Genomic DNA, 11,496 nt, shown 5'->3' on the forward strand with positions numbered 1-11,496 from the left:
CAGTCCTCTGTCCCACAGCTGGCAAGTCCCTGCCCTTTGTGCTTCTAAAACCATCAGCCGCCCCCGGTTCACACGTGCGCCCCCGAGCTCCAGGTCTCAGTCTGGGGGGCCGCCCTAAAGACCCTTCCCGCTGCTACCGGTCTGCGCCACCGCCCGCTCCCCAGCACGGGTGGCTTCTGCCTTCCCGGAGGAAGTTCACAGAGGCTCCCTCCCGGTTCCGTGTATCTTCTCATATCTGCCCGCGGACTCTCGGCTCCCGCTTCCTACCTTGAGACCCGGCGCCGGAGATGTTCGTAGAGATCCAGACGTATGTCTCAGGCTGATTTCGCGGGTGTTCAGATGGTCTGGTAGATTTCCAGCTCGAGGCAGGGGACCGGCTGAAATAGGGTCCCCTACTCCTCTGCCGTCTTGTCTCCCCGCCCCTACTTATAGGACCTGAAACCACGACCTGTGGGATCCCCAGAGTACTGCCTAATGGGGTGGAACCCTAACTCTGAAGTAGCCCGCACGTCGTTAGTGATGACCTCCATCCCAGTTCGGATTCATGGGGAAGGACAGGACGCGGTCCGAAACTCACACGAACCTATTTTGAATCCTTTTTTTTTTTTTTTAAAGATTTTATTTATTTGGCAGAGATAGAGACAGCCAGGGAGAGAGGGAACACAAGCAGGGGGAGTGGGAGAGGAAGAAGCAGGCTCCCAGCAGAGGAGCCCGATGTGGGGCTTGATCCCATAATGCCGGGATCACGCCCTGAGCCGAAGGCAGACCCTTAACCGCTGTGCCACCCAGGCGCTCCCTATTTTGAATCCTTAATCGCATACCCTGTGATCTTTAAGTGTTTGTTGAGAGGAGCAACTTCTCACCTGGGCCATGGCTCATTGTTTGATCAGACTCAGGTGAGGGTGAACAGGTAGATGGGGAACATGTTTGAGGGGACCTCAACGCCAACACGTGAAGCATTTGCTATGTTTGTTCAAGAACAACTTTGGTTGATACTCAGGGTCTAGGGAAAACGAGGCTTGCTCCATCCCACGCGAGGTGGAAGTGACCAGAACCTTAAAACAGAAGGACACACACGCACACCGGTGGGTCTTATCAGTGGGTGTGGGGCATTTGGCTCCTAGGAGCGTGGAAGAGATGACGTAATCATTACTTCCTCATTCTGCATTCAGCGAATTCACACAGGCCCCTTCAAGTTGGCCACGTAGGGAGTATTTTTACCAAAGAAATCAGTAAGTGCCTGAAGTCAGGACTTCTGCAAAAATGGTATTTTCTTAAAGCCAGTTTACTCGCACAGCATGTGGCTCTCACTTCACACACCGGTGTGTGTGATGAGGTTGTGGGATCTTGGTGAGGGTCAGTGGGGTGGAGTCCGGAGCCGACGACCAAGAAAGAATTCTTGAGGCATCTTTGATGCAAAATTGGTGGTTTATGAAAGCTCGGGGACAGGAGCGGTGGGCAGAAAGAGCTGCTACCCCGGGTTGTGAGGGGTGGCTGATTATATACTAGGGGGTTGGGGGAGGTGAGGAAAGAGGGGGGTTGAGAAAATACTTTCATATGTTAAAGAAGACTCACAGGATACCGGAGGCCTGGCCATTGTCAAGTTAAGGTTGTTCTTCCCTCCAGCAAGGCATTAACAAGAAGATAGTCGGGAACTTCCTAGAGGCTGCAGATTATAAGGACATTTAACTGTATCTACATTTCCTTCTGGAAGCTGGGTTATTGATAGAAATGCTTCGTTCTTGTAAACTGCGAAAACATTTGTAAACTGAGGGAGACTCAAGTCTTGCAGGATTGTGGTCTCTGTAGGTTCACTATTTCTTTGTCCTTTAGGGCGGCCAGGAGTGCCTGAGGAATGTCACGTACAGCCCGTGGGGGGGGGGGGGTGTTTGTGGGGTGTCAGTTTCTGCTTTGTCCTCAGCTTGCCTGCTGTTCCCTCATCCTGTTCATTCCAAGTGATGATACTTCTGGAGAAACTAGATCATTTATCATGTGATGAAAAGGGAATGTCTTGTGGGTCCAGATTCTCTTTTACAGAATGATTTTCCATGTCTTTTCCCCAAACCGGACTTGGTTACATCCATCTATTCAGTATTTAAAACAGAATCTGTGTTCTGAGCTGAAGACTACACACACCAGGGAACAGAGAACCAAGGATCCCATGAAGGTGGACCCAAAGCTACCACGGGGGATGTAACCTCATGTCATAGGGTTGAGGAAAGAAGGAAGCCAGTCCAGAAAACGTCAAGGAAAAGCCAGGAAGGAGACGTGCTGGGGAGTGAAATGACCACAGTTTGATTGTAGAAGAGCCACTACAGCACCCAAACCCATGCACCCAACACGTGTTAATACCCAGAATATTCTCAGCAGAATGTTTCCCCAGAGTATGCCCAGATTTTCTTCCAGAAACTCTCGGTATCATCAATTTCGTTTTCAAAGTTCTACCTCACCGAAAAGTCCGTCTTCTGTCTCTTACGTCTGTGTCCTTCCTGTATCTTGGGGTCTTCTCTGTGCCGAGCTTGAAAGAGCAGCACCCCGAGAACCACGAGGATTAAGGCAGACATCCCCAACCGGATGAGATTCTCCACTGTGTAATCTTGGCTGCTCGAGGCTAGAGATTGTGGACAAAGAGATTGTGGCGGTCAGAGCATATTGAAACGACCATGTCCGTCCTCCTGCATTTATCGACGGAATGTGTCCCTGGGAGCCCATCACAGAACTCAGAATTTCTCCTTATTCATCCACCCTGGAGGCTGACCTGTTATGTAATTATCTGAGGGTATCAGCTACACCTGAGAGGTAAAAACAGAGCCTGTGGTTGAGGAGACGTAGAAATGTTGAAGTAATCTCTTTTCTCGTCTCCAGGGAGTCCCTGAAACTAGCTAATGCCATCTCCATCCCTGAGGTGAGCGTCTCCGGCATGCACCTTGTACCTGATTAGGAGGCAAAAATAAACACGTGAGCCTTCATTTTGTCCTGAGATTCAGGAACGTGGAGGGGTGAAAGGCAGGGTCTCCCTTTTCTTTCCTGCTCATCAGCCAGCTGTTTTTGTCCCTGACTTGGGATTATATTTCCACAGCACTTTCCATCTTTATCCATCCAGGTTTTGTTTGTTTTTGAGATTTTATTTATTTATTTGACAGAGAGAGATAGTGAGAGAGGGAACACAAGCAGGGGGAGTGGGAGAGGGAGAAGCGGGCTTCTCGCCGAGCAGGGAACCCGATGCGGGGCTCGATCCCAGGACCCTGGGATCATGACCTGAGCTGAAGGCAGATGCTTAACAACTGAACCACCCCGGCGCCCCTGGGTTTTTTTTGAAAATGACATGTGATCTGAGGAGCACTGGGTGTGATACGCAACTAATGAATCATTATACGCTACATCAAAAACTAATGATGTACTGTATGCTGGCTCACTGAACTTAATAAAAAAATACATGATGGATTATATACCACACATCAGGCATTTTTCTCCGGGCAAGGATTCCCGTAATTCACATCGCTTCTAATGATTCACTCAATTTGTTGTCTAGATATGCAGACAGATAATAGGCAACCAAGCAAAAAACAAAAAAAACCAAACATCCGATCAAAGATAGAGGAAAAAACTCTGATGGGCACATGGACAAGACATATAGAGATCTATAGATATGAGACAGGAATATCAAGAAATACCAGGTAACACCAGGATTGGGGGAGGGAACGCTAAACATAAGTTCTTATGGAAGATGTTCTGGAGGTTGACCTGACCCAGCTGACAGCCTGGTGCTCATGGAAACTGGGCAGAAATCCAGCCTTTCTTTCCTTTCCATAATGCCAAGAGTTACTGGTGGAGATGGGACACGTTCAGAGTAGAGAAGTCCCAAGAAAGAGGAATTCCTGAAACATCTTCCAGAGAATTCACTGTACCAAATTTCCGATCTGATTTCGTCTTTTGAAATCCAGGATAGGATTCAACCTTTGATAACTGGGAGAATCAAGTCTCCGATATGAATAGAGTTTCGTCAATGTCTCCCTCAAGAGTGGCTGGTCGAGCTCGGCTCGAGCTATGACTTCCAGGGATTCCCCAGCCTCCTGACCTGAACATGAGAGGCACCCTTTACCATGCTCTACACGTCATGGGCCTGATTCCATACGTGCCACGATAGTCTTACTTTCTAGAGATCAGCACAAGGACAGAGACGGAGTTAACTCTTTTCTCTGCACCTCAGCTGGGCTTCTTCGTGCTTTTCCTCTCCCACGGACACACAGGGGGCCCGCGTGAGCTCAGTGCTGCTGGATACATGATGTCCCTCCCTTCATGGCCCTCTCCTGGCCCCAGGACCTGTGGGAACATGTGTATATATACGAGGGGCAGAGGATCAGCAAATTTCAGCCCAGGTCTGGGAAGACTGTCTCCTCTAAGCTAAAAGGACTCTCTTCCCAGGGGACAGGAAAATTGTGCATGGGGTAAGGGCCTGAAGACTTGAAATGCTGCTTGGAAGAAGAAGGAGGCTGTGGGGCTGAGATGGCTCTTCATGCTTCCCCTCGAAGTTCGTTCTTTACAATTTTCAGTCTCCTCCCTGCACAGACTTGGCCCTGCCTCTGTCCCTCTGGGTGGGGTAAGACACGGGATGGTAAGGGACTCTCTGGCTTTTCCATCCCCTACAGAGAGGGGTCACCCAGTGGCTGAGCTCCATGCTGTTCCCTCCTTCCCAGCCCAGCCCAGCGCTCTCCAGGGACAGTGCCATGGCCCAAGGGTCTGGGCACTCAATGGACATGGGGTGTGGGCCCCTCACCTGAGACCAGGAGCTTCAGGGGGTCACTGGGGTGTGACAACAGGTAGGGGGAGTCGCTGCGTGAGCCGTAGCACCTGTAGGTCCCCTCGTGGTCTGAGGTCACAGGACTCAGGGTGAAGCTGACCTGATGAGGTATGGCTGGGTCCTGCAGACGAAGGACCTGGGGAGGAGCGAGGGACCCCTCCTTGGACAGGTGGAAGGTATCAAACCAGATCTCAGAGCGACACTGCAGGGTCACGTTCTCTCCCCAGGACACTGAAGGCCCCGGCTGGGCTGAGAGGGACGGTTTCTCATATATTCCTGGGGAGAGGAAGGTTGCAACATGGAGAGAGCCACCCCTTCCCTACACGCCCTTGATCCTGGACTTGGGGAACACTGTCCTTTCTCCAGAGACTCTGTGTGGGACCCCCTCTCAGCACCTCTTGTCTGAGTGGTGTCCTTTGTCTCCATGGCCCTCACTGTGCCTTTCTCAGTCCCTGTCTCTAGACCACATCCCCACCTCAGCCTGTGCTCCTGCCCCTCCCCCTGGACCCCATCATCCAGGGGCAACCCTGGTCCCGGGCCCTGAGCAGACAGTCAGGATTGTGTCCGCCGTAGCATCTGTACCGGCCCCCGTGGGTGCCGCTCACAGGGCCCAGGGGGAAACTGGGGCTGGCTTGCCCATCCAGACGCTGGGGAGCTCTGAGCTCCTCATCCTTGGTCAGAGCAAATCTGCCAAAGCCAGTCTCTGAGCGACACTGGAGGGTCAGGCTGTCTCCAGACTGCACCAGGGAGCCCGGCTGGGCCGAGAGGGAGGGCTCCCTGTAGACACCTGGTCAGAAAGGGACAGTGGGACTGGGGACACACACCGCACATTGGCCCAGGGCCTGCAGTGAGGCTCTCATGGGTCCCTCCCAAGGCCCCCCACCTGTGGGTCTGGCCCCAGGAGGACCGAGTCCCCCACCCCCATCAATCCCAGGGCTCCACTGGGCATATGGCTTAGGTCAGTCATCTGGGCCCAGGAGGTGGGTGGGGAGGGGGAAGGGGCCCCCTCACCTGTGACCTGAAGGTGCAGAGGGTCACTGGGCTGTGACCACGTATACGGGTATGACTGCGGAGAAGCGTAGCATCTGTAGGTCCCCGCATGGGAGGTGTTCACAGGGCCCACAGGGAAGAGTGCATGGTACGTCTCAGGATGGGACGTCAATTCCAGTTGTTGGGGCACATCAGCTCCCCCCTCCTTCAGCAGATGCAATGACCCCCATATCACCTGTGAGCTACAGGACAGGGACACGGTGCCTCCCAAGGCCACCACAGGGCCTGGGTTGGCTGAGAGGGAGGGTGCGCCATACATTCCTGAGGGAGAAGGGGGGAGCTGTGTTACAGGGGCCATCACTCCAGGTACCCCATGTACTGTGGACCGTGAGCGTGGGGTCCCCCTGAGGCCACACTCCATTCCCTTCTGCCTGGAGGAGGAACTCGGGGAGGGGCCGGCTTCTGCCCTTACCTGTCACCACCAGAGGCAGGAAGTCACTCCTCTGTGACCAGCTGTTCCTGCTGTGATACGCACACTGGTATCGCCCTGCAGTGTGTGAACTCATGGATGCAAAAGAGAAACCGGCCTTGTTGCTGGAATCCGGTGAGGTCTCCCAGAAGGGCTCAGGGACCCTCTCTTTATACAGATAGTAGCCGTCAGCCCGCAGAGACGCCTGACACCAGATGGTCACAGGCCTCCCCTGAGTGACTATGTGGCCAGGATCAGCCCAGATGGAGGGTTTGGGGAGGGTCCCTGGAAGGGAATCCCACGGAGAGTTACAAGGGTGCCCTTCTTCCCTCAGTTTTCCACCTGTCACCCCAAGCCCCCTCCCACACTGGTCACCATCAGCCCCGACACTCTGTGCCCTCCAGCTGCCCAGGGGGTTGTTGGGCGGAAGCAGGAGGTCTGGGGAGGACTCACCCGCGAGTGCCTGGTCCCACAGGCCCCGACACAGCCCTGGAAGAGAGTTCCTGTGAGTGCGTCCCCCACCCACACGTAGCTGCTCCAGGCCTGGTCTGGGCCCCTGGGCGCTGGGTCACATCTAGGGCTGAGCGCACTCCCCCCCCCCGCCAGAATTTCTGCCCCCACTGATCTTCCCCAGTCCTGAGGTCTCCCAGGGACCACGACCTGGGGCAGGGGGGAAGACGACCCCATCCCTCCTCTTTTCCAGAACGCTCACCGAGGCAGAGAAGGGCAGTGAGGGTCGGGGTCCTGGCGCTGCCTGCCATGGTCCCCAGCGGTGCAGACAGCTTATAACGTCCTCAGAGTGTGCTGGACGGACAGATGCACGGGGTGTGGTACGGCCCAGGCCCCGTGTTCCTGGTCACGGGTCCCGGATAGATGGCCTCACAGGAAAGGGAACAGCCCCTCCAGGGCCTTGCTCTGCTGTCCCTGAAGGGTGGCCCGAGAGCAGCAGGTCCTGCGACCGTTCAAACCAGACGTGAGTCTCCCCAAACCTCACTGTCTCTGCCTCCTCCCCACCAAGCCCAAGTCCAGAGAACAGCGCTGGTCCCCGCGCATGAGGCGGGGGGAGGTAGGGCAGGGCCTGGGAGCCAGCCCAATTTCAGTTCTACTTCCGCCCCTGCCTCTCCCAGACGCTGTGTGACCTGCGCTGAGACACTTCCCTTTCCTGAACTTCTGTAAATGCAAATTTTCTTCCTTCCTTCCACAATGCTGGCAACCAACCCATGTGTAGTGAGCAGTGACCACATCCAGTCATGGCGCCAGGCACGCTGGGGATTCACTGGTGAGGCGACAGCCTCGTGCCTTCCCTGGACGCGTGGGGCTGTGATTAGTGACAACAGACAATACAAACCCTTGACAAAGGGAACTTTGGCCATGGTTTTGATAACCCGTAGAGAAGGAGAGAAACCAAGGACAGGTGGACATCTAGCAAGCTTAGTCACGGGATTGTGGGGGCATTCTGGGATGGAGAGCCCCATGCAAGATGGTGCGAGCACAAGCGTGCCTATAGGTGTCATCCTCGCCCAGGATGGTGAACTCACCTGGAACTGCGACCTCAGGGAGGGGGGGACCGGCCCCCATACAGGCTCTGGATGCCCTGCATGTGTTCCTGGATTTTACCTCCCGGAAGCAGGAAAATCGTCAGCAGGGTAGCGCGTGAACAGAGAGCTGTTGGGAGGAGATCAGCGCTCTGCAGGCCGCGTTCCGTAGGAGATGGTGTGGATACTTGGCAGTGTAACACTCTGCCCTTCGTCTGAGCGCTGCCTGATAAGCCAATCAGCATTCTAAGTGGTGTTTGTGCTTTCTTGCGAGCGCTCCCAGAATCCCAGTAACACAAACACATTCCCAGTTGGTAGGAAGAGCCAGCAGTAGTTCCGTTTTGTTTTCGTGGCCTAGGAGATTTGGAAGGAGTCTGCTCTGTTGAGATTGTCCCCGCCAGCACATGCCAGGGAGACACACATGTAGTTACAACTCCGCTTGTGTGTGTGTCTGGAGAGGGAGGTGGTGAACTGGGATGAGCTTGCTGGTGGGGAGGAGCGGGCCCCGCTGGGGCTGGAGAGGGTTGCTCAGCTTGATCGTCACCAGGTGGAACGGCGGGTGTAGAGATTGGGTGTGACTGGAGTAAGGTGGAGACAGGTGGGCCGGTTTTGTGCAGGGGAGGGACAGTGACCGGTAGGTTTGCGGCCATGAGAGCAAGACAGTTCCTCAAGGAGTGAGAGCCTGGAGGAGAAGAAAGAGGGGGGAGGCTGATGGTGGTTCCAACAGGATGTCTCCAGTCTTCCATTGATCCCGACTGCGGTGTTCGTGGGTTCATGGAAAGAGGGCTCAGGGGCAGAGCTGTGTGACGACGTCATTGTGTGTGGTGCGGAAGGGAGCGATGAATGGAGAGCTCTCCATGCCCTGCCTTGTTTGACTGGAGGACCCAGTGGGGCTATCCCAGATGGGTGACCCCAGAGAAGGATGGGGAACGTGTTTATAAGACCGTTAACTGACTCACAGAGGGAATCACCATCTGGCTCTGGGCCTCGGTTGTGATTTGTTTCCCTCACACACTTGCTCTCTCTGACTTCTGTTTCTGTGACAGCAGCACCTTCTCTCCAGCAAAACCTGAGTCGTTGCTGTCTCCCCACTGCCTCTTGTCCCCCAGGCATTAGGTCTTCTAGATTCTGCCTCCATGCTTCATGCAAATCACTAGCTGGACACAGTCAATGCTTGTTAATCCATCGTCGGTTGGTGGACATTTGATTGTCATCACTTTTTGTCTCTTGTGAGTTCTTCTATGAACATACTTGCATAAGTGTCTGCTCAATTACCTGGATGCAATTCTTTTTCTTGTCTGTTTTTCATTGTGGTAATAAGAGCGCTTAACATGAGATCTACCCTCTTTACAGATTTCTGTGTCAGGACCCTCTTGTTCGCTCTAGGCATGGAGTTGTATGGGGATCTCTAGAACTGTCTATCTTGCAGAACTACAACTTATGTCTAGAAGTGGAATTTCTTGGTGACATGGTACTTCTGGGTTCAAGTTTTTAAGGATCTGCCATCTTTCAATTTCATGTAATTTACACCCTACACGTAAGGCATTAGGTCTCTGCGCTCCTGCCCCCTCCCACGATTGATAGTACACAGTAACCGTTTACATCTCATCTCGAGTCCTGAAGCTTCAGTCTTGTGATTTCACTGAAACTGGGCCAAGAGAAATATAAATAATCACTCCACATAAAATGCAAGGAAACCTGGGTGCACTTTGGGGCTACCAGAGTGGCATTAATGCATCCAGTGTTGACTTGGACTGTTTTGTGACATCAGTTCTGCACATTCCTCCCCATCGGGCATCTCACAGTGGCACCTTGAAGTTGCCTATGAAGGAAGGAGATACACCAGAGATACTGGCCAATGCCACGAACCAGCATTTTGCACACAGGTTTCTTGGAGGCAGCACAGACCAGGCCATCTAGTGGAAGGGAAGGGCTAGTGGATGCACAGAGAGTGTTGGGGCATCTCATGGATTTATCTCTTTCAGGCTGCATCTTTTTATGCCAATTTATGATTCATTAAAACAGCCCGTATTGTCAGATGAGATGGAGACCCATTCATGTACCACAAGGTGTATGGTGATTAGAAAGGAGGAAAATGTGTTACCTGAAACTGTACCAGAGCATGGCAGTTTATGGAGATGTGGACTGAAGTCTGCCATGTGGGTATAAGCTGGTTGGGGAAAGATGGGAGCCAGTGAAGACACTCAACAATGGTTGGGAAGGAGAGTCCGCAGTTTAATGGCAGAAGAGGGGGCGCCTGGGTGGCTCAGACGGGGCACCTGAGTGGCTCAGTCATTAAGCGTCTGCCTTCGGTTCAAGGCGTGGTCCCAGAGTCCTGAGATCGAGCCCCACATCAGGTTCCTCTGCTATGAGCCTGCTTCTTCCTCTCCCACTCCCCCTGCTTGTGTTCCCTCTCTCGCTGGCTGTCTCTCTCTCTGTGTCAAATAAATAAATAAAATCTTAAAAAAAAATAATAATGGCAGAAGAGGACATACATCGTCCCTGCACATGAGCCATGGCTCCTTCTCCTCACAATGCCCTTCTGACAGTTGACGCAGCACATGCCCCACATGCTCTTCCAGAACTTCCTGGGCACACGAGATGTATTCCCCAGGCTCTGCTCTTCAGATCATTGCATTGTTCTCTCTTGTGTTTACCTCCTGGCCGCATCTTGGGCTCTTCTCCTATCGTACCGAGGCTTGAAGAAAATTCTGATGACGACGACGACGGCAGCCATGCTCAAGATGAGAATCACCACTCCGGGACCTTGGGTGCCGGAGGCTAGGAGTTGAGGATAGAGAGGTCACAGAGGTCAGGGCACACAAAAATCACCCAGGATCCTGGATGTCCACCCAGGGCCCCCGCCTCCCCTCGACAGCACTTAACCCTCCAAGCCGTCCCCATAACGGGACTTTACCCTGCTCTCCAGTGTTAGCGTCTGCCTTGTTTTGTGATGGGCTCATGGTGTCAGCTGCGTCTGAGAACCATAAAACTATGCGGGGAAATGAGGTGCTGACGGGACCCAAACCTGTCCCCTGGGCTGTGTGTTCTTGTACCTCCCCCGTTTCTCGTGATGTAACTACTACGGTGTCCCTAATGACCCTGTCTTTGCTATAGAAGGGTCAACTCTGTTCTCACTGGATTCTTTCTGTCTCCTTGTGTTTTATGAATTGAGACTTCGCTTCTGAGTCCCATTGCAGCAGAGTCTTCCTGTATCCCCCAGCTCAGAAATTCAGTGTGAAAAGTCATCTCTCAATGTAGAAATACTTGAGCTATTCAATTTCTGTGTTCATTCTGAGCACGTAAGCTATCTACTGCAGATGGGAGAACTTGTATTTTTCAACAATTCAGGACCCAGTGTTCATGGATGAGGGGTAGGTCATAAATATATTGGAGATATATATTCATATATATATGAATAGAGAGAGAGAGTGAGAGAATTCAATGCATACGACATAGGTGTGTTAGTTATTTGAACTAACCTGGGTAGGACATCACCACCACCACCATCATCATCATCACTGTCTTCCTCATCTCTCTCTCTCTCTCACTCTCTCGCTCGCTCGCTTTGTCAGTCACAAAGAACTCCGAAAACTGCCAGCAGATTTCAAGGAAGAACACCAGTCGGGGCGCCTGGGTGGCACAGCGGTTAAGCATCTGCCTTCGACTCAGGGCGTGATCCCGGCGTTATGGGATCGAGC

At 53.0% G+C, this 11,496-nt stretch overlaps 1 protein-coding gene across 3 annotated transcripts; it reads right to left on the reverse strand.

The window, feature by feature from the left end:
- Positions 1 to 634: 634 nt before the first annotated feature.
- On the reverse strand, positions 635 to 7,381 carry LOC123786966 (leukocyte immunoglobulin-like receptor subfamily A member 6). 3 transcript variants are annotated; one of them, XM_087871024.1, is made up of 7 exons: positions 6,973 to 7,381; positions 6,714 to 6,749; positions 6,264 to 6,545; positions 5,813 to 6,112; positions 5,328 to 5,588; positions 4,778 to 5,077; positions 635 to 2,611 (listed from the first exon to the last, which is right to left on the reverse strand). In XM_087871024.1, the coding sequence occupies exons 1-7, from the start codon at positions 7,019 to 7,021 to the stop codon at positions 2,442 to 2,444; spliced, it is 1,398 nt and encodes a 465-aa protein (XP_087727150.1). In that variant the 5' UTR covers positions 7,022 to 7,381; the 3' UTR covers positions 635 to 2,441. The 3 variants fall into 3 exon arrangements, with proteins under 3 accessions (XP_087727150.1, XP_087727148.1, XP_087727149.1); XM_087871022.1 differs by lacking the exon at positions 5,328 to 5,588; XM_087871023.1 differs by lacking the exon at positions 5,328 to 5,588 and having other exon boundaries at positions 2,473 to 2,933.
- Between the last annotated feature and the right edge of the window lie 4,115 nt (positions 7,382 to 11,496).

Source organism: Ursus americanus, chromosome 21 (genome assembly GCF_024610735.1).
Source record: "Ursus americanus isolate L20-20 chromosome 21, mUrsAme1.1.p, whole genome shotgun sequence".
Taxonomy (NCBI): domain Eukaryota; kingdom Metazoa; phylum Chordata; class Mammalia; order Carnivora; family Ursidae; genus Ursus; species Ursus americanus.